Raw genomic sequence first — 23,816 nt, 5'->3', positions numbered from 1 at the left:
TAAAGCAAAAATAGATGTTTTTCTGGAACTCTCTTGCTTTTCCCATGATCCAGCAGATGTTGGCAATTTGATCTCTGGTTCCTCTGCCTTTTTTAAAACCAGCTTGAACATCTGGAAGTTCACGGTTCACATATTGCTGAAGCTTGGCTTGGAAAATTTTGAGCATTACTTTACTAGCATGTGAGATGAGTGCAATTGTGCAGTACTTTGAGCATTCTTTGGCATTGCCTTTCTTTGGGATTGGAATGAAAACTGACCTTTTCCAGTCCTGTGGCCACTGCTGAGTTTTCCACATTTGCTGGCATATTGAGTGCAGCACTTTCACAGCATCATCTTTCAGGATTTGAAACAGCTCAACTGGAATTCCATCACCTCCACTAGCTTTGTTCATAGTGATGCTTTCTAAGGCCCACTTGACTTCACATTCCAGGATGTCTGGCTCTAGGTATGCAGGTTAGGAAGCAACAGTTAGAATTAGACATGGAACAACAGACTGGTTCCAAATAGGAAAAGGAGTGCGTCAAGGCTGTATATTGTCACCCTGCTTATTTAACTTATATGCAGAGTACATCATGAGAAATGCTGGGCTGGAAGAAGCACAAGCTGGAATCAAGATTGCTGGGAGAAATATCAATAACCTCAGATATGCCGATGACACCACCCTTATGGCAGAAAGTGAAGAGGAACTAAAAAGCCTCTTGATGAAAGTGAAAGAGGAGAGTGAAAAAGTTGGCTTAAAGCTCAACATTCAGAAAACTGACATCATGGCATCTAGTCTCATCACTTCGTGGGACATAGATGGGGAAACAGTGGGAACAGTGACGGACTTCATTTTTTTGGGCTCCAAAATCACTGCAGATGGTGATTGCAGCCATGAAATTAAAAGACGCTTACTCCTTGGAAGGAAAGTTATGACCAACCTAGATAAGCAGAGACATTACTTTGCCAACAAAGGTCTGTCTAGTCAAGGCTGTGGTTTTTCCAGTGGTCATTTATGGATGTGAGAGTTGGACTGTGAAGAAAGCTGAGCACCAAAGAATTGATGCTTTTGAACTGTGGTGTTGGAGAAGACTCGAGAGTCCCTTGGATTTCAAGGAGATCCTACCTGTCCATTCTAAAGGAGATCAGTCCTGAGTGTTCACTGGAAGGACTGATGCTGAAACTGAAACTCCAATACTTTGGCCACCTCATGTGAAGAGTTGCCTCATTGGAAAAGACTCTGATGCTGAGAGGGATTGAGGGCAGTAGGACAAGGGGACGACAGCGGATGAGATGGCTGGATGGCATCACTGACTCGATGGACATGAATTTGAGTGAAACTTCGGGAGTTGGTGATGGACAGGGAGGCCTGGCGTGCTGCGATTCACGGGGTTGCAAAGAGTTGGACATGACTGAGCGACTGAACTGAACTAAAAGATTAAGATGCCTAAATTTTCCAGTTTGCAGGGGGAGGATTTTTATTTGACATTATTTTATTATTTTAAGTACTTCAGACTGTTGTTACTCAGAAAAGCAGTCAGTTAAACATGTTTAGTACTTGGCTGCCTTGATTTACATGTTTGTAAACATATATTGTACATTTGTGTATGTTGTATGTGCACGAGTGGGACTGTGTGTGGCTCTGAGGTGTATGTGTATTTCATTCAGAAAAAATTTTTATAGTCGAAGCCTCAGGGACCCTGTCTTCCTAGAGCTTTTAATTATTATTGCCACCAGTTAGGTTGCTTCATCCAGCTTCAGGATCATGCAAAGATGGCTGTGATGTAGCAACATAGACTGTCTCTTTTTTCTTTATTGTCACCGCTGAAGCTGAAGGTAATTACATATATGTTACTCCATCAATCTCCTTTCTTGTCATTCTCCCCTGGCAGTCAGCCTGGGTTACCTCTGTCTAGAATACATGAGTCATTATTTCATGTCTTAGTCTTTTGGATAGGTAAAGACCCAGGATTGGATGTAATAACAGAAAAGGGAATAGAAGGTGACATACAAATGATACCTTTATTTTTAAAATAGCTTTCTCTTTTACATTTAGTCATTAATGATAAATTAGGAAGAATCAATGAAGGGCATGCTTATTCTTTAAGGTCTAGTAAGTCTGTTCCCCTAGGGACATAGGAACAATAAACTAAGAAACAATAAGGAACAGTAGTAGGAAGCTAAGCAGCCCTAGCACAGTGGTTGTCAACCTTGGCTATACACTGGGACTGCATAAGGATATTAAAACAAAAACAAAAAACTGATTTTGCTTTAATTGCTCAGAGTTGTGTCTTGCCTGGATATTGGATCTCTAGCATCTGAAAAGATTAGACAGATTCACATAGTCATGAAACTTTATGGATTGACTTTACTTACTTAACATTTCATAGGTTGCCTGTGATTTGCTTCGGAGAATCATTCGCATCTTATATCTCAGTAAGAGACTCCAAGGACAACTGCAGGGGGGAAGTAGAGAGATAACAAAAGCTGCTCAGAGTCTCAATGAACTTGGTAAGTCCTCTTGTTCATCGATCCACTGGTTGAAGGATATTTGTGTTTCCAGCTTTTGGTGATTATAAATTTAAGCTACTTTAACATTTGTGTATAGGTCTTATGTGAACTTAAGTTTTCATTCCCTAGGAGGAAATGTTCAGAAGTGCTGTTTTTTAGGTCACAAGTCTCATGTTGATATGGTGCCTAGAAGATCTTTTGAATTCATTTCTTATTCATCATTCTTTTCTCAAACATTTAGATCAGCCTCTTGACATTTGAGTGTTTAACAGTCACAGCTTTGATTATTAACAAGTTGCAAGGTCCATGATGAAGGAGTTCATAATTTTTTAGGCAAAATTTTGAATATCTTCTAAGTACACAAAGAACCACCTAACACCTGCATTTTAATGAGGCTTTGTGATTTTCTTCTTTTCATTGGGTACCCAGTAATTTTTCTGAAGTGGATGTGGTTAGTGGAATTTGTACCATTTTAGGTTCAGAAAGTCCTTGATTACATCCATCTCAAATATCAAGAGTCTCCTTACTCTTAGTAATGTGTTTTGAAAGTAGTTGTGCCAAAAGAATATCAGAAAGATGTGCATTTTATGTTCTTTTTGAATTTTCCTATCTTTGATATTTAAATTATGTAGTCATATTGTAATGCTTATTGCTTGTTTTTGATTATAGAAATGTAATATCCTTCACAAATCATGCTTCAACAGCATTTCAATTTATAATGTTCAAATACATTGCTTAGGCACATCATTGGGAATATATAGAACTTGTAGTGTGCTTGGAATATGTTATATAAAAAGTTTAAGCAGTGAGAAATACTTTAAGGTTTTTTCATAATATGTGCTAAATATAAAAGTGTAAAAAAATCCTAGTATCAGCTGTTATTTTTTGCTTTGTCACATTTAATTTCTGTGCTCCAAAAAATAAACTGTAGGGTGATAGAATCATGAAAAAGCAAACACACATTGTTCCAAGGCTTATTATATTTATCATCACTGACACTCTTCCTTAATAAAAAATCGCTAGGTTTTGATTTTGATTATCATCTCTTCTAGAAACAGCATATGCTCTGAGGCAAATGGTGATGTCTTCTTTTTTCTTCATTAAGGCACAATTATTCATCATCATGTTCTAAGTTGATGCAGTGCAGAATATAAGCTCATTATCTTTCCAATGAGGCTTTGGCTTTACCCAAAGTTTTATAAATGTTAAATGATGATGAGTTGTTGAGAAAGTGTAGTAAATGGTAGAGGTATGTCAAAATGGATTGTATTAATTTAAATTTTTAAAGCTTTGCAGATTATATGCTATTCAAAAATTTCAGAGGCATCACATCTTCATCACTCCCCACTGTATTCTTGGACAGTCCTGGCATTGATAAGGAGAGCCGAGAGAGATAAAGTTTCTACATTTGGAGTTAATGTTTTAATAACGTTAACAAGTTAGTAATCACAGTTACAGGTACACATGTACACTATAAATGACATTTCTATGATTGGAACGTCTGTGAAATTATCATGTTTATATTTGTATGGTTCTGGTTCTCATTAGAAAGAATACAATGATAAACAGTAGCAGGTACTTGAAATTAACTTAGAACCAGTCTCTCAAACATGAAAGGTCTTGAGACTTGAAATGTAGTGACCAGATGAAATACATCGTCATCTGGAAATTAATTATATTCTGAGGGACTGGGGGAAATGTCAGTGACTGCTAATGGGTGCCACTCTTTGGAGTGGTGAAAATGTTCTGGAATTAAATACTGGTGATTGTTGCATAACTTCTGTCACTACAAAAAGCCACTGAATTGTATGCTTCAAAAAGTTGAATTTTATAGTGTGTGAATTATTTATCAATTTAAAATTGTTTATCAATTAAAAAGTCTATTCTGGGACCTAGCATGCTGGTACATTTTCTTTTTTTAAAAGTTGAGGTCTAAGTGATATACGGTAAACTGCAGCATATTGAAAATGTACATATTGGCAAGTTGTGACTTGAAACCATCAATATTAAGATAGTGAACATGACCATCTCCCTCAAAGTTTCCTTATGCCCCTTGATAATTTTTTCTCATGCATTTATGGATCTGCTTTCTGTGGAATCAGAGTTTGTATGTGGGTTTTTTTTTTGGGGGGGGGTCTTTCAATCAGCTTAATTATTTTGATGCGTCTGTGTTGTGTGTATAAATAGCTCATTCTGTTTTATTGCTAAGTAGTTTTCCATTATATGGATATTCCCCAGTTGGTTTATTCATTCACCTGTAGATTTGTATTTGAGTTCTTCCTAATTTTTGGTTATTACAAACCAGGCTGTCATGAACATTCATATAAAGGTGTTTTTATAGACATTTGCTTTCATTTCTCTTTGATAAAAAATATAGGTATGGAACAACCAGATCATATACTAAGTGTATATGATCTGAAATTGCCCAGGTATTCAACCCAAAGTTGATGAAAATTGCGCTTTCTCTACATCCTTGGTAACACTTGTTACTGTCAGTCAACTTAATATTAGCCATTCTAATAGGTATGTAGTAGTATCTTGCTTGGAAGGAGGCAATGGCAACCCTCTCCAGTACTCTTGCCTAGAAAATCCCTTGGACAGAGGAGCCTGGTAGGCTGCAGTCCATCGGGGTCGTGAAGAATCGGACACGACTGAGCGACTTCACTTTAATTAATGCATTGGAGAAGGAAATGGCAACCCACTCCAGTGTTCTTTCCTGGAGAATCCCAGGTACAGCGGAGCCTGGTGGGCTGCTGTCTATGGGGTCGCACAGAGTCGGACATGACTGAAGCGACTTAGCAGCAGCAGCATCTTGCTTTGAGTTCACAAGAAGAAGTTAGTAGAGCTAATAAACAAATCTAGCAGGATTTCAGGATATATGATCAATATATAAAATTACTTTTATTTCTACATAGTAGTATTAACAAGCAATTGGAAATTGAAATTAAAAAATACCACTCATAATAACATCAAAAATATGAACTACTTAAGGTTGAATTTGACAAAAGATACACACGACCTGTATACTTAGGGTTGAATTTGACAAAAGAGGCAAATAGACGGGGAAACAGTGGAAACAGTGGCTGACTTTATTTTTCTGGGCTCCAAAATCACTGCAGATGGTGATTGCAGCCATGAAATTAAAAGATGCTTACTCCTTGGAAGGAAAGTTATGACCAACCTAGACAGCATATTAAAGAGCAGAGACATTACTTTGTCAACAAAGGTCCGTCTAGTCAAGGCTCTGGTTTTTCCAGTAGTCATGTATGGCTGTGAAAGTTGGACTATAAAGAAAGCTGAGCACCGAAAAATTGATGCTTTTGAACTGTGGTGTTGTAGAAGACTCTTGAGAGTCCCTTGGACTGCAAGGAGAACAAACCAATCCATCCTAAAGGAGATCAGTCCTGGGTGTTCATTGGCAGGATTGATTTTGAAGCTGAAACTCCAATACTTTGGCCACCTGATGTGAAGAGCTGACTCATTTGAAAAGACTCTGATGCTGAGAAGGATTGAGGTCAGGAGGAGAAGGGGACGACAGAGGATGAGATGGCTGGATGGCATCACCGACTCGATGGACATGGGTTTGAGTGGACTCTGGGAGATGGTGATGGACAGGGAGACCTGGCGTGCTGTGGTTCATGGGGTCGCAAAGAGTCGGACACGACTGAGCGACTGAACGGAACTGAACACAAGACCTGTATACTGAGAACTAAAAACATTATTGAGAACAATTTTAAAAGACCTAAATAAGTGAATAAATTTTGTCTGTGAATTGGAAGACTTGATCGTGTTTAATATGCCCAGTCTCTCTAAATTATTTGTATAGATTCAACACAATTATAGTCTGAGTCCCAGCAGGCTTTTATTAGACATTGACAAACTGATTTTAAAATTCATATGCGAATGCAAAGGATTTAGAATAGCTAACACTTTTAAAAGAAAGTAAAATTGGAGCATTGACCATACCTGATTGGAAGACCTATTGCAGTGACTTCTACTAACCAAGACAAAGAGATAGTCAGGTTAATGGAACGAAGTAGAGAGCCAAGAAGATCCACACATGTAAGAAAAATGGATTTTTGGCACATTTATTGAAGAAAAGATAGTGTTCTCAACAGATGGTACTGGAACAATTGGATAGCCATATGTAAAACAGGGAACTTGTGTTCAGACCTTACTTCATATTAAAAAATAAAGCAAAACTGAAAGTGGATCATAGTCCTAAATGTAAAACTTAAAACCATAAAACTTCTGAAAGGAAACATAGGACATTTTTATGACTTTGAAAATGATTTCTTAGATGTATAACCAAAAGCACAGTCCTCTCCGCGCCCCCCCCACCCCCCCCCACAGATTGGTAAATTAGATGTTCTCAAAATTTAAAACTTCTATGGGTGATTCTGTGTGTGTGTGATTCACACACACACACACACGTGTTCTTTTTAATATTCTTTTCCATCATGATTTATTTCATCATGGTTTATTGAATATAGTTCCCTATGCTACACGCAGTAGGACCTTGTTGTTTATCTGTTTTCTATGTAGTAGGTTCTATCTGCTCATCCCAAACTCCTACTTTCTCTCTCCCTCATCCCCTTTCCTGTTTGATAACAATAAGTTTGTTCTCTATGTCTGTGAGTGTGTTTCTGTTTCATAGCTAAGTTCATTGTGCCATACTTCAGATTTAATCTGTAAATGATATCATATGGTATTTGTCTTTCTCTTTCTGACTTAATTCACTTACTATGATAATCTTTAGGTGAGATGATATCTTAAATGCATTTAAAACATGTATAGTTTCAACATAGCAAATTCAGTACATGTCTTGTTAAAGCTACAGTGTTGGTCACATATGAGGGCAGATGTCTTCAGTGACTGTGTTTGCTCTATTGTTTTGGATTGCTGAGTTGTGTCAGACTCTTCGTGACCCCATGGGCTGCTGAGCACCAGGCACCTCTGTCCTCCGTGGTCTCCTGTAGTTTGCTCAAATTCGTGTCCATTGAGTCGGTGATGCTATCTAACTATTTCATTCTCTGCTGCTCCCTTCTCTTGTCATCAGTCTTTTCTAGCATCAGGGTCTTTTCCAATGATTTAGATGGTCTCTGAAAGTGAAAGTGTTAGTCACTCAGTTGTGTCCGACTCTTTGTGACCACACGGACTGTAGCCCTCCAGGCTCCTCTGTCCATGGAATTCTCCAGGCAAGAATACTGGAGTGGGTAGCCATTCCTTTTTTCAGGAGATCCTCCTGACCCAGGGGTCCAACCCAGGTCTTCTACATTGCAGCCAGATTCTTTACTGTCTGAGCCACCAGGGAAAATACTTACATATGCGACTGAATTCAGCTCCCCAAGATTGGGGTGATGCTGTGCTGGATTCAAATCCAGAATAATGGGTTTATGCTGATATCAAGGCTTGCCAGTAGTTGAAGACATAATTGTGTTATCAATAAAAACACATACCAATAAACCCTCATTTTTTAACTGATTGAATTTAATGTTAGTCAAATTTATATTTAAAATAATACCCATATGGCATTTTAAAATCTTATTTTACTAGTTTTCTCTTTCATCACATAGTGTCAAAAAACAAGAATAATATCCAGACAAAAACAGGCAGCTTAGGTTTTTGTAAACTTTAGTATGTTATTTGTAACATTTCAAAGTTTCTATACATTTCAAAGTAGTATTTTTGGGTGTATAATTTATTTCATATGGTCAAGTAATGCTTATGGAAACTAGTTTCCCTTATTATTTGTCACCCTGTGTTGGAATATTCATCATTGTTTGAGAAAAATTAATTTAGTGTAAGATTCTTCAATGGGTAAAATTTTTGTACCAAATTTTTGATTTTTTTGTTCCTTAGGGATTTATTTCCTATTTGGATGTTTAAGCCAGAGTATATACATTTTTTAAATGGTAGTGTATCTTAAATAAATATAAATGATGCCCCAAATACCGGCATCTTATTTTATTGACAGTGCCTTTTTATTATTTTATTGATTGTTCCTTAAAAATGGCATCAGCCTGCTTCTAGTGAATTTCAGCTTTGAATTTCTAAATCTGATATTTTTGGGGAACATTAGGTGAGCTGTTCTACTTTTCATTGCCATTATACTTGATTGCTTTATATATAAAAATTTAAGAACTATGGTAAGGTTTTGTCAATCTTTGGTTTAGTAAATTGAGATTGGTTACAGGTGAATTTAGAGGTTCATTGTATTTTTATGATCATAGTTATACTTCTAGAGTTCTTCATTTTAATACTATGTAAACAACAGGGCAAGTAGGCAGGCATGATCTTTTGAGAGACATGTTTCGTAAGACAGGATACAGTTTTAGTCATTTGTTTTAGTTTTTGGTTAGAGACTTGAAATCTATTTCAGCAAATTAGAAATATATATATATTTTAACCATATCTAAATAGAAGGTAATGCTGCTAATGCAGTTTTATTATCACAATTAGGAATATATTCAGAGGTAAGTGGTGATGATCTGTATTATTTTCATATTAATTATATTAAAACTGAAATAATGTCCCTTTGAGGAAAAGGAATTCCCAAGTCATTGTATCTGGCAAATCATTCTCTAAAATCCAGTTGAATTAGAGCATATAACTCAAGAAGGCCAAGTTAGTTATCTAGGGATACATCTTACATACATGGCTAGTTTATTCTGGTGAGTACATCAGAAAAGCATGATGGTCAGAATGAGGTCATTCATAGAGATTTACAAAGAATTTTCTGCAGCCTCTGTAGGGATTGATAACATTCAGTCTGCTTTGAAAAATCTCCATGTCTATGTTATATGTTTTGCATCACTTCTCAAGTTTACCCCGAGTAGCTTCCTGAAGAAAATGCTGAATTTATCAGCAACTGAACACATCCTTCATCATTGCAGGAAAGAACAATTGGATAGGATCTTTATTTTTCAAAACAGGATACCTTACATTTTAATTTGGTTTCCAAAGTGTATGAATCTACACTTGGTCAGTCTAACATAACATTGTTGGTGGACTTCCCAGTTTCTTTCTCAGTCATCCTTTCTGGCAGAGTTCAGTATTTGTTGAGGTTTCACCTTCTTAGCAGCAGCAGCATCTTCTTAGTAACACTGAGGACAAGGATGGGATTACTCCCCTGCTCCAGGGCTTAAGTCATGATTGGTCCTGATAGTTTCATTCTTTTCTGTTATTGTTTAGATGGAGACATGCGGCCTCATCTGGGTTGAGGAGACTTGAGGAAAGTGAACTGAAAAGTTCCAAACTTTTTGGAAAGGTTTTCTGTGCAAATAAGTGCAGATGAAAAGGAGGAACTAGGTGGAGACTAGACACTATTCCTGTTTCTAAACTTATAAGTTGAGATATTCTGCTTAACTATTTGCACCAAATAAACAGTTTCCAGATCTCTTTACCATTTCATTCAGTTCTCTCACTTTATTTCACAAACTTAAGAAAAAAAAACCTCTTCTGAATGTTATTAATAATAGTAATACTTTATATTAGTATGGTCCTTATATGTTCACTCATGTAGTCTTACCAGATTTTCTCCCTTCTTTCATTTCTCTCATCATCCTTATTTTCCCCCTTCTTCTGTCTTTCCAGGTTTCCCAATCTATTCTTTTCTCTTTTTCCCTGCCCACCGCCCCCCCCCCCCCCTTTTTTTTTTGACTGCATTGTGCAGCTTGCAGTACCTTAGTTCCCTGACCAGGGATCAAACATACCCCCCCATCTCCTCCCCCCAAGGTGAAATTGTGGAGTTCTAACCGCTGAGCTACCAGGGAATTCCCACATCTGTATTTATAAGAGATATTGGCCTGCAGTTTTCTTTTCTTGTAGTATCTCTGTCTGGCTGTGATGTTTGGAAGTATTCCCTTCTCTTCAGTTTTTAGAACGGTTTGGGAAGTGTTTGGTTTTTATTCTTTTTCAGATGTTTTTTAGAATCCAGCAGTGCAGCTATCTGGTCCTGGGCTTTTCTTTGTTGGAATTTGTGTGTGTGTGTGTGTGTGTGTGTGTTCATCACATAGCTTTGTATATTCCGTTTTAGTTTTTCTCTGAACTTTTTAGCTATAGGTTTGCATTATTTTTTTGTAGAAATTTCTCTAGGGATTACAACATGCATCTTCAGCACAATCTACTTAGTATTTATGTTGAATTACTTCAGGGGAAATCAGGTGTTTTGAAGTCATTGTCTACCAAATCTCATGTGAGCCCACTTGCAGAGTCAGTTCCTATGGTCTGCCTTTTAATTTTTTTCCCTATGAGTATGGGTTATGTACACCCATTTCTTTGCATGTGGAGTAATTTTCTTTATTGAAATATAGTTGATTTACAATATTGTGTTAGTTTCTGGTGTACAGAGAAATGATTCAGTTTTATATGTATAATATATTCTTTTTAACGTTCTTTTCCATTATGGTTTCCATTATTACAGGATACTGAATATAGTTCCCTGTGCTATATAGTAGGACCTTGCTATTGATATATTTTATATATGGTAGTTTGTATTTGCTAATCCCAAACTCCTACTTTATCCTTCTGCCCTCCCCTTTCCCTTTTGATCACCATTAGTTCGTTTTCTGTGTCTACAAGGCTGTTTCTGTTTTGTAAATGAATTCATTTGTGTTGTATTTCAGATTCAGATTCTGAATATCAGTGACACAGTATTTATCTTTTTTCTTTCTGACTTCACTTAGTGTGGTATTCTTTAGGTCCATCTGTATTGCTGCAAACGGCATTATTTCTTTTTTTTCTTTACCCAATAGTATTTCTTTGGGTATATATACACCGCATCTTTATCCGTTCTTCTGTCAGTGGACATTTAGGTTGCTTCCATGTCTTGGCTATTGTAAATATTGCTGCTGTGAACATTGGGGTACATGTACCTTTTTAATTATACTTTTCTTTGGATAAATATCCAAGAGTGGGATTGCTGGATCATATGGCAACTTTAGTTTTTTAAGGAACCTCTATTCAGTTCTCTATAGTGGTTGTACCAATTCACATTCCCATCAACAGTGTAGGAGGATTCCCTTTCTCCACACCCTCTCCCGTATTTGTTACTTGTAGACTTTTTGATGGCCCCTCTGACCAATGTGAGGTGACAGCTCATTATAGTTTTGATTTACATTTCTCATTTTTAAAAAAATTAATTAGTGATGTTGAGCATCTTTTCATGTGCCTGTTGACTAGTTGTGTATCTTCTTTGGAGAATTGTGTTTAGGTCTTCTGCTTGTTTTTTTGATTGGATTGTTTGGGTTTTTGTTTTTGAGTTGTATGAGCTGTTTGTATATTTTGGAAATTAAGCCCTGGTCGGTTGCATTGTTTGCAGATAATTTTTTCCAATTTGTAGGTTTTCTTTTCTTTTCTTTTTTTTTTTATTAATGGTTTCCTTTGCTGTGCAAAAGCTTAAAAGTTTATTTTCCATTTGTTTATTTTTAAAAATTCATTTCTTGGGCTGTACTGGATCTTCGTTGCTGTGTGGGCTTTTCTCTAGTTGTGGAGAGCGGGGGCTACCCTCTAGTTGCTGTGTGTGGGCTTCTTAATGCAGTGGCTCTCTTGTTGCAGAGCATGGGCTCAGGGATATGGGGGCTTCAGTAGTCGCCACACATGGGCTTTTGAGCACAGGCTCAACAGTCGTGGTCCATGGTCCCAGTTGCTCTGTGGCATGTGCGAGCCTTACAGATCAGGGATCAGACCTGTGCCTCCTGCACTGGTATGCGAATTCTCCACTGAACCACCAGAGAAGGCCCTGTTTGCTTTTATTTCTGTTGTACTGGGAGACTGACCTAGGAAGACTCTGGTAGAATTTATGTCAGAGAGTGTTTTGCCTATGTTCTCTGCTAGGAGTTTTATGGTATAGTGTCTTATATTTTTCTTCAAGCCATTTTGAACTTATTTTTGTATATGATATAAGGTATTCTACATTTATTTACCTGAAGAAACTGTCTTTTTCCCATTGTGTGTTCTTATCTCCTTTGTCAAAAGTAGATATGTGGATTTATTTCTAGGCTGTCTATTTTGTACCATTGACCCAACATATGGAGTAATTTTTGGTTGAAAACTGGACATTTTGGATAATATATTTGTCACTTTAGATTCTGTTATGTTCTGTGAGGATTGCTTTTTTGTTGTTATTCTTACAACCGGCAGTTAACTTGTTGATCTCACACTGCACAGTCTTCTTTCTGTACTGTGATATTCATCTCTGCTGTGTTCTTTTGGTTTATAGCTATTGCTTTATTAACCTGGTACTTTACAGATCTCCCTTGTACCTCTATTTAGATGTCACCAAGAATTTTGGCAGAGTTGATACTAAGATCATGGGCCTCAACTATTGTGTTTCTTTTTTTCCTTCAAAGTTTCCTTCCTAAATTTCCAGGTGCTTTTTCAGCTCTGAGCTCTGTCCTGTGATACCTCAAGTTATAGTAAGGCTCCAGGTTTTTGCTGCTTGAGCTATGTAGTGTTTGGAGACAACTGTCAGTCTGAAAAGGGGATTCAAAAATGGTGCTAGTGGTAAAGAACCCATATGCCAATGCAGGAGACACAAGAGACATGAGTTCAATCCCTGGGTTGAGAAAATCCCCAGGAGGAGGGCATGGCAACCTCCAGTTTTCTTGCCTTGGAAATCCCATGGACAGAGAGGCCTGGTGGGCTGTGGTCCATTGTGTTGCAAAGAGTCAGACATGATGGAGAGACTGAGGACATGGCATGAATGATCCATGTAAAAGATGGACTAAACTCACATGTCTTGCCCATCTTTTAAGGGTACATACCCCTCTGATTTTTGCTTGCTTTTCCTTGCATCCTCCTGGATCCTTCTCACCCACATGTGTTATTCTAATGGCAAGCTATTAAAAGGAATTTGGGTTTTGTTCCTGGTGTGGGTCTGTTCTTTTTAGGAGTTTTGTTTCTAAATTTATAGCTTATCTGTTTACCTTAATACATGTTCTCTACCATCTCTGAACTGTAAACATGTAGTTTTCTGCTGTAAGAGCTATGGGCATTGGAATGGGAGTTGATGGCAGTAATGGCAGTCAGTGCTCTTAGGCAAAAAAGCCCAAACTTAGAACTGCCACCCTTTGCAATTTATGTATTTTAAATGTAACCCTTCCTTTGGTATGTTCCTCCCTTTGGTCTCTTTCCAGGGCCTTCAATGAAGTGTTTTTTAAAATGGCTTATCTAGACCAATAAACACTTGAAAAGATGCTCAACATCACTATTAGAGAAATGGAAATCAAAACTAAAATGAGGTATTACCTTGCATTAGTCAGAATGACCATCATCAAAAAATGTACAAACAATAAATGCTAGAGAAGATGTGGTAAAAAGGGAACTCTCTTACACTGTTGGTAGGAATGTAAACTGAAATAGTCTTTATGGAGAATAGTATGGAGCGTCCTTAAAAAACTAGTAATAAACCTACCATATGACCCAGCAATCCACTACTGGTTATATACCCTGAGAAAGCTGCCATTCTAAAAGATACATGTACCCCAGTGTTCATTGCAACAGTGTTTACAATATCCAGGACATGGAAACAACTTAGAGTTCATCTACAGGTGAATAAAATGTGGCACACGTATGCAGTGGAATATTCAGTCAGTTCAGTCTCTCAGTTGGATCTGACACTTTGTGACCCCATGGACTGCAGCACGCCAGGCCTCCCTGTCCATCACCAACTCCCGGAGCTTACTCAAACTCATGTCCATCGAGTCGGTAATGCTGTCCAACCATCTCATCCTCTGTCGTCCCCTTCTCCTCCTGCCTTCAATCTTTCCAGCATCAGGGTCTTTTCCAATGAGTCAGCTCTTCGCATCAGGTGGCCAAAGTATTGGAGTTTCAGCTTCAGCATCAGTCCTTCCAATGAATATTCAGGACTGATTTTCTTTAGAATTGATTGGTTTGATCCTCCTTGCAGTCCAAGGGATTCTCAAGAGTCGTCTCCAACACCACAGTTCAAAAGCATCAATTCTTTGGTGCTCAGCTTTCTTTATGGTCTAACTCTCACATCCACACATGACTACTGGGAAAACCATAGCTTTGACTAGACGGACCTTTGTTGACAAAGTAATGTCTCTGCTTTTTAATATGCTGTCTAGGTTGGTCATAACTGTTCTTCCAAGGAGCAAGCGTCTTTTAATTTCATGGCTGCAGTCACCATCTGCAGTGATTTTGGAGCCCAAGAAAATAAAATCTCTCACTGTTTCCATTGTTTCCCTATCTATTTTCCATGAAGTAATGGGACTGGATGCCATGATCTTTGTTTTCTGAATGTTGAGCTTTAAGCCAACTTTTTCACTCTCCTCTTTCACCTTCATCAGGAGGCTCATAGTTCTTCTTCACTTTCCTGCCATAGGGTGGTGTCATCTGCAGATCTGAGGTTATTGATATTTCTCTCGGTAGTCTTGAGCCCAGCTTGTGCTTCCTCTAGCCCAGCATTTTGTATGATGTACTCTACATATAAGTTAAATAAGCAGAGTGACAAGATACAGCCTTGACGTACTCCTTTTCCTATTTGGAACCAGTCTGTTGTTCCATGTCCAGTTCTAACTGTTGCTTCTTGACCTGCATGCAGATTTCTCAAGAGGCAGGTCAGGTGGTCTGGTATTCCCATCTCTTTCAGAATTTTCCACAGTTTATTGTGATCCACACAGTCAAAGGCTTTGGCATAGTCAAGAAAGCAGAAATAGATGTTTTTCTGGAACTCCCTTGCTTTTTTGATAATCCAGTGGATGTTGGCATTTTGATCTCTGGTTCCTCTGCCATTTTAAAATCCAGCTTGAATATCTGGAAGTTCAAGGTTCATGTACTGTTGAAGCCTGGCTTGGAGAATTACTTTGCTAGCATGTGAGATGAATGCAATTGTGCAGTTTGAGCATTCTTTGGCATTGCCTTTCTTTGGGATTGGAATGAAAACTGACCTTTTCCAGTCCTGTGGCCACTGCTGAGTTTTCCAAATTTGCTGGCATATTGAGTGCAGCACTTTCATAGCATCATCTTTTAGGATTTGAAATAGCTCAATAGTAGCAGAATACTACTCAGCCATGAAAAATGCATTTGAGTCGTTCTAGTGAGGTGGATGAACCTTGAGCCTGTTACACAGAGTGAGGTAAGTCAGAAAGAGAAAAACAAATGCCATATATTAAGTCATATATATCTGGAATCTAGCAAAGTGGTGATGATGAACCTGTTTGCAGGGAAAGAATAGAGATGCAGATGTAGAGAATGGACTTGTAGACACAGTAGGGGAAGGAGAGAGTGGGATGAATGGAGAAAATAGCGTCAACATCTGTACACTCTCATGTGTAAAACAGATAGCTGGAGAAAAGTTTCTGTATAACACTGTTTTGACCTAGAGGGGTGGGATTGGAAGAGGAGAGGGAAACTCAAGAGGGAGAGGATATATGTATGATTATGGCTGATTTGTGTTGTTGTAGAGCAGAAACCAACACAACATTGTAAAGCAGTTTTCTTGCAATTACAAAATAAAGACATAAAATGGCTTATCTAGGTTTAGAAATTATCTGTAGGAAACTATACTTGAGCAGTTTACTCTGCCATTAGTGAAAGCTAGACTAAAATAATTTGTATTTGCCTTTTATGCATATGCAGTCAAAGTCCATAAAGTCAGATGAGCTTTGTAAATTTGAATCACTTTGATAAAAATCTGTGTAGGTTGAGAATCCATGCATTCATATTAGTTTTTTTAATATGATTAGAGTTTTTTTTTGTATGATTAATGTTCAGTGCAGACTTGGATTTTATGTATACAAAATCTCTGTATTCCCAAGGAATGAATGGATACAAGAATGATTCATGGAGTCTTCAGTAATGTGCAAATATAGAACAATAAAGTTGCCAAGTCATTTTATCTTTACTTTGCCTTTTGGAGTCTACTACTATTAAAAGTTATTACTCTGTTTTGAAAGGATGACATATTTTGTGAAAATTTTTACTTAAAGTTTTATGGGATCTTTTTTCTGTCTGTTTAACTAAGATAAGTCAGTTCTCTAAGGCAAGTTCTCTGAGGCCAGTCTTTCATTTACTTAGAAGAGAAACAGAAGAACTATACCCGTAGAAGTTATTCTTCCTTTTAGCCAAAGCTAGTTTAAAAGCAGCAACACCCTTTCTCTAGTCTTCAGATATATTTAGTATGAGGATTCTAAGTTTTTGGATGGTTGTGTCTTGCTCTGATGGGTCTTACCACTATTTTAACAAATTGATTTTTGTTTCTGTGCTATAAAAAATGTCATGCTTTCCAGAAGTTTTCATTTAACCCTTTGTATCTTTCAGGTTGTCTTTAGCTTTGTGGGAAGCTTTCTTCCAGATAAAGATTTGTGGAACATCAAGAAAGTGAAGCCAGGGAGTGGTAGAAACTAGTGCCAGTGGTAGAAACCAGTGCTATTTCACAGTGAGAAATATGGTTGGCTTTGAGTATGTTGTTAAGATAGTTAGATATTTTGTTGTTGAGTTGTTAAAAGATACTTAGTTTTTTTCCATTTAAGAAGAGATAAGGATTTAGTGATGTCTATCTAAGTTGATGGATTCTTTGATAATGGTAGTATTTGATGAAGATTGCTGAGTATTTTGAACTCTGTATTTTAGTCTAGGAAGTTTTTTTTTATTTAGCCAAAAGATGGTGACATGCTCTTTGGTTCCTTGCTTTAAGTCAGTGCAGTTCAACAAGTATGGTGCTGTATGGTGAAAGTGAAAGTGTTAGTTGCTTATTTGTATCTGACTCTTTGTGACCCCATGCACTGTAGCCCTCCAGGCCCCTCTGTCCATGCGATTTTCTAGGCAAGAATATTGGCATGGGTTGCCATTTCCTTCTCCAGGGGATCCTCCCAACCCAGGGATCTAACCCAGGTCTCCTGCATTACAGGCAAATTTTTTACCATCTGAGCCACCAGAGAAATCGGTTGTATAGTAGACACAATAATGCGTCTCCTCAAAGATAGTTTTATCTTACTCATTAGAACCTATGAATATAGTACCTTATATGGCAGAAGGAACTTCGCAGATGTAGTTTCCTGTGGACCTTGAGAGGAGATTACTCTGATTATCCAGATGGGACCATTCTAAATACTTGAGTTTTTTAACGTGAAAGCGGAAACCAGAAGAGTGAGCCAGAGAAATGGAATGGTAGAAGAGGAGGCTGGAGAGATTTGAAGCGTGAAAGTACTTAACCTACCATAGATGGCTTTGAAATTAAAGGAAGGGAGGCATGGACATGCAGATGTCCTCTAGTAGCTGGGAACTGCCCCCAGATGACAGCAATGAAATGGGAACCTCAGTGCTACAACCTGAAGGAATTAAATTCTGCCCACATAATGAATGAGCAAGGAGAGGGTATCTCCCTTAGAACTTCCAGAAAGGAATGTAGCTATGGTAACACCTTGATTCTCTCCCGTTGAGACTCATTTTGAGTCTCATTGAGACTTCTAACCTTCAGAACTGGAAGATAATAAATTTGTAGTTTTCAGCCTTCTAAGTTTGTGGTAACTTGTTCTGGTAGCAAATAAAAAGCAAATGCATCTATACCATATCAGCTACCTGGATGAAGGATTATTTGTTATTGTAAGAAAGAGAGTGGCTGATCTGTGAAGTTCTGAACTAGGAAGACCTTAAGAGTCAAAATAAAATAAAATACACATACAAGCACAGAAGTGCCAAGCTATATAACTTTTTATTGGCAGGAAACAGGTACTGTCTTTATACACAGATATGAAATATTAACATGTTTTTAAAATTAACAGCTGTAATGGAATAGGGGTTGTAAAATATCCTGCATACTCTTCTGATATCATGGCTAATGATATATCTTTTTCCCTGTTGCTCTTAAGAAACCTCAGGCCACATTAAAGATTTTATAAGTAAATGATTTGGGTATAAAAGAAAACTACTAATTATTCTAATCAAGCTTATGTATGGCTTCCCTGATAGCTCAGTGGTAAAGAATCTGCCTGCAGTGGAAGAGTGTGAGTTTGATCCCTGGGTGGTGAAGATCCCCTGGAGGAGAAAATGGCAACCCACTCCAGTATTGTTGCAGGGAAAATCCCGTGGACAGAGGAGCCTGGTGGGCTACAGTCCATGGGTTGCAGAATTGGACACAACTTAGCGCATACACTCAACACATACAAGCTTACATAATCAATTCTATACTGATAAATGTTTTAAAACCCTACTATGTGCTTGCCTCTAAGACTGTTTTAGAGTTATTGCCCTGATTAATAAATCCATTCTTGGTCTTTGGGATATTTGTAGGATGTTATTCCAGATCTGATTATAGGCACATGATGGAGCCTGGTTATGTGACATAGTTACTTCTAACAGAAATAATAATAACGTTTAGTCAGGATCTCAATACAATGAACAAGGCATTTTGCATAGAATTAATTTCCTAGTAAAGTTAGTAGTTCAAAATCTTGTTTGCTTTTAAACTACGATATGAGGAATTGTGCTTGGTCTTCTCCATAAATGCTGAGCTGTGGTAATTGCTGAACAGAGGGTAGAGGAGGAAGAGAAGGTATTTTTTGTTTTAATAAAGTTTGGAGGTGCTTAAGAATAGCCATCTACTTGATGTAGAGACTTTCTACCTAAAACAAAGGAATGAAAGTGATATTCCAGAGTGGGTAGCAATGAAGATAAAAACTGAAAAGGAGTAGCTGGGAAGACTTCTACTGAGGATAAATGACTTAAGAACAAATCTTGTTGAATGGGCACTTGGAGGCTGATTCTTTTAATGTCATAACTGGAACAACATAATATTCACAAACTTTTCTTTTTTCATAGTAATATTCTCTTTACTGACATTTTAAAGACTTCAAAACATCCTAAAATTATACCATAAAATAACATAATTGTTTCTGCTATGTATATAGTTTATGATTAAGAGAAAAGAGAACGTAGGCTTTGAAGCCATCTAGAACTTGATTTAAAGACCATTTCCATCCCTCTTGCTAACTATCTTAGATTTGACAAGGTAAATTCTCTCTCAGATTTCAAAGGACTGTTGGGTAGCTTTAATGAGACAAATTTATAGATTGTCTTCGACCTTGCCTGGCATGTAGTAGGCCCCCCAGTATTGCTTTCCCTTTGTCCTTCTTTCTTTAGAAATAGAACTAAGGGATGAATTTGTTAATATATATTTTGAAGTCACATTGGTTATTCATCATTATCTGTGGTTGTGTGTTCCACTTTTACGTGTTCAAAAACACCATCTTTTTCATTCATTTTTAAAAATCCCGTACATTTTTTATGCATTTTTTTCCTGGGAACAAAATAGTGGAGCATTACTATAAAACTTTTCAAGGTAAAGGTGGGCTCTGTGTCTCTGTGTGTTTGTGTGCTCAATTTTGTCTTCCTCTTTGAGACCCCGTGGACTACAGTCCACCGGGCTCGTCTGTCCATGGAATTTTCCAGGCAAGAATGCTAGAATGGGTTGTCATTACCTGTTCTGGGGGATGTTCTCAACATAGGAATCAAACCTGCATCTTTTGGGTCTCCTGCATTGGCAGGCAGATTCTTTACCACTAGCACCACTGGTGTGGTGAATAAACACATCTAAACGCATTAAGTCTCATATACTGAGGTGAGAAAAAGTATTTTTTTGAATAACTAGATTAATCGATACATAATATTTTTTTTACAACCATAATACATCACATAATTGAAAACACATTAAAAAATAAAATTTCAGAAAAATGATAAAAGCTGTCATTGACTGCTTGTGGCAAGTACTGTGCTAACGTTAACCATTATATATATTTTATCTCACTGAGGTTTCACAACCTCAGTGAGATAAAGTAGATACTATCATTTTGCAAATGGGCAAACAGAACCTCGATGAGATTAAGTAGCATTCCTAGGATCACACAGCTAATAAGAGGATTTTGACTTGCTCTTATTTATTTCTTCTCCTTGTTCTCTGGTGGAGGTGCTAATGAGAACCAAAGTGCTATAAGACAAAACAATTTTGTCAAGTTGGGATTTTTGTAAATTTTGGGTACAGGCTTAGTTCAGTTGCTCAGTTGTGTCCGACTCTTGTGACCCCTTGGACTCCAGCACGTCAGGCCTCCCTGTTTATCACCAACTCCCGGGGCTTGCTCAGACTCATGTCCATCAAGTCGGTGATGCCATCCAACCATCTCATCCTCTGTTGTCCCCTTCTCCTCCTGCCTTTAATCTTTCCCAGCATTGGGGTCTTTTCCAATGAGTCAGTTCTTTGCATGAGGTGGCCAAAGTATTGGAACTTCAGCATCAGTCCTTCCAATGAATATTCAGGACTGATTTCCTTTAGGATTGGCTGGTTTGATTTCCTAGCACTCTAAAGGACTCTCGAGTCTTCTCCATCACCACAGTTCAAAAGCATCAATTCTTGGGCGCTCAGCTTCCTTTATAGTCCACCTCTCACATCCATACATGAGTACTGGAAAAGCCATAGGGTAGCAGCTATAACAATATTATTTGTGAGTAGAAGTTGAAGGACTTTTACAGCTTAAAAACAATTTAAAAATTTTTAATGGAATGATTCCTCTTCTCCATTGATGCTGCCTACATTTTTCTTTTGAGATATGAGATTGGTCTGGGATTTAAATGTGTTCATTCTGAATATTCTAAGAAAACAAAAATACATCTAAGGGGTTTGTCTTTTGCTTCTGGTTATTCTAGAGAATATTTAAGAGCATAAAAGAGGCATCATTTAAAGAGATCTCAGTTTTATTTTTAACACTTTATTTTAAAAAGATGCACCAAGTATACACTTTAATGAATTTTTTTAGATTTGATAACCTGACCTAATTAAAAGTACAGGGTAATATCAGAAAACTTATAAAAGGAACATACCAAAGGCTGGAGAAACTGCAATTAATGTGCAGTGTTTATGGATTTGCCCAGAACTTTAAAAATGAAACATGTTTCATATATTTAACATTTTAAATTTGGGAAAATATGTTGTTTTAAATGTAGGAGTATTTTATAAAGTATGCTCATAAATTAAAGTAACATAAAGCTGAAGAGAAACAAGATCTGAATATTAAAAAAGCAGTGTCAATCTGCATAGTACCTTTGTGAAGATGACTATTTATAATATGTCCTAATGACCAATTAATTTGACTTTCAGTCTCAGTTTTACTTGTAGAAGTTTCATTTAATAATGTTTAAAAAATAATTTTCATATCTCTATTCATTTATTTCTGGGTATGCTGGGTCTTCACTGCTGTGCAGGCTTTCCTCTGGTTGTGGAGAGCAGGGGCTGCGCTCCAGCTGCAGTGCACAGGCTTCTCACTGTGGTGGCTTCTCTTGCTGCAAAGCACCGGTTCTAGGTGTGTGGGCTCAGTAGCTGTGCCTCCCCGGACTGTAGAGCACAGCCTCAGTGGTTGTGGGGTACAGGCTTAGTTGCTCCACGACATAGTAATATGATTTTATACTTATGTTGGGTGACTATTAAGTTTCTAAATTTGACCGAGGAAGGAATTTTGATAAGGTCTGCCATAGGTTATGTATTTTAATTTTTTTTCAGAATAATCAGCTCAATTCTAGTGTTATTTAAAAAATTAAGTGCTACTGTCATACTACTGTCATACTACTATCAATGGTTTAATAGAATAATTTTTGAATTTTTAAAATTATAATATTTTATTTGTGAAAATAATAAAGTTAAGGTATATGTTAATTTCTGAAAAACTAGAAAGTATAGGTAAACATCACCTAGGAATTCATTTTGGGACATCTCTCAACTATTTCCTTGTACATTACAACATCTATTATATATATTCTTTTATATTAATATTACATTACTTCCATGTTAATAAACATAAATATATCATTTTAATGCTAAGTAATATTCATATGAAAACTTTCTAAAAATTTCTGTAAATAGTCTATTATTGTTAACTGCTTTGTTCATTTTAATATTATTTACTGGTATAACTATCCTTTGATGACCATGCCTGGAGATATATTTTTTGCACAATTATTTCATTGTTAGGATAAATTTAAGAAGTTGAATTCCTGGTCAGAGGTTATGTTTAAGGTTTTTGCTTAATGTTTCAAAATGAAACTTCTTTCTTGAACTAATGTGAGAGAATATACCTATAACTTTGTCATCATTAATAGGCATTAGCTTTTAAAAATTATTTGCCAGTCACACATGTGAAAAACAGTATATTAACTTATTTTTTTAACTTATTCTGATTTGCAGTTTGTTTTTGCTGGGTTTGTCATTTGCTTTTCATTGATGAATTAGTTGTTACTGGCCCGTTTTCCTATTGCTGTATTGGTTTGTAGACATGTATTCTTTACAAAATAGAGGTAAAATTGCTCTGCTTTATAGACGTCCCAGTTTATCGTACTCTTTCCTTTTTTTAAGTATAATTTTTATAATTACACCTTACACCTTACAACTTTATAGTTAACACTTGTTACTGTCTATCAGCCAGTCTTATTCCTCAGTCAGTTATTTCAAGGCTGTTTCCTTTCTGCTGCTTATCCAGGGACATGTGCTCCATTGTTCTTTGTTTACAGTCTTTAAAAAATATTATTTATCGTTTTTGGCTGCACTGAGTCTTTGTTCCTTTGCACAGGCTTTTTCTAGTTGCGAGCAGTGGGGGCCATTTCTCGTTGCCATGTGTGGGCTTCTCGCGGTGGTTTCTCTTGTTGTAGAGCACGGGTTCTAGGCACGCAGGCGTCAGAAGTTGCAGCCTGTGGGCTCTAGGGTATGCAGGCTTCAGTGGCTGTGGCACACAGGCTCAGTAGTTGCGGCTCGTGGGCCCTACAGTGCTCAGGCTTCAGTAATTGTGGCACACAGGCACAGTAGTTGCGGCTAACGGGCCCTCGAGTGCTTGGGCTTCGATAGTTGCAACACACAGGGTCGGTAGTTGAGGCTCACTGGCTCTGCAGTGTGAGCTAGTAGTTGTAGTGCACCAGTTTAGTTGCTCTGAGGCATGTGGGATCTTCCTAGACCAGGGATTGAACCCATGTCCCCTGTATTGGCAGGTGGATTCTTATCCACTGTATCACCAGGGAAGTCCCGTTTACACTCTCTTTGTAGTTATATTTGGCCTTGTGATATTGATGCTGACATTACAGTCTTATTGCCACTACTTTTGTAAGTGCCCGCAGCCCAAACCTTTTATGAAATGTTTGGGCAAGCGAGGGCTAAGTGCTATTATAATGAGCCTTATAAAAGTGCTTTTATGATTTAAAAAAAAATGCTTACAAGATAGGTGACTTATATATCATGGCAACTAGGATTTTATGGCTATTGCTGCTTGCTAGTTTTGACTGGGCATTTTATGACCTGTCTACTAGATCCTGTAACATATGTTACTTAT

General features: G+C 37.4%; 1 protein-coding gene across 1 annotated transcript in view; it reads left to right on the top strand.

Moving 5' to 3' along the window:
• COG5 (component of oligomeric golgi complex 5) overlaps positions 1 to 23,816 on the top strand; it is a 270,198-nt gene that overhangs the window by 29,068 nt on the left and 217,314 nt on the right. The window contains exon 6 of the mRNA XM_052638342.1: positions 2,370 to 2,490. Within this exon, the coding sequence (XP_052494302.1) occupies positions 2,370 to 2,490 (121 nt within the window). The remainder of the gene's footprint in view (positions 1 to 2,369; positions 2,491 to 23,816) is intronic.

Source organism: Budorcas taxicolor, chromosome 4 (assembly GCF_023091745.1).
Source record: "Budorcas taxicolor isolate Tak-1 chromosome 4, Takin1.1, whole genome shotgun sequence".
Taxonomy (NCBI): Eukaryota; Metazoa; Chordata; class Mammalia; order Artiodactyla; family Bovidae; genus Budorcas; species Budorcas taxicolor.
The sequence above is the reverse complement of the archived record's forward strand: the minus strand, read 5'-3'. Positions and strand labels throughout refer to the sequence as shown.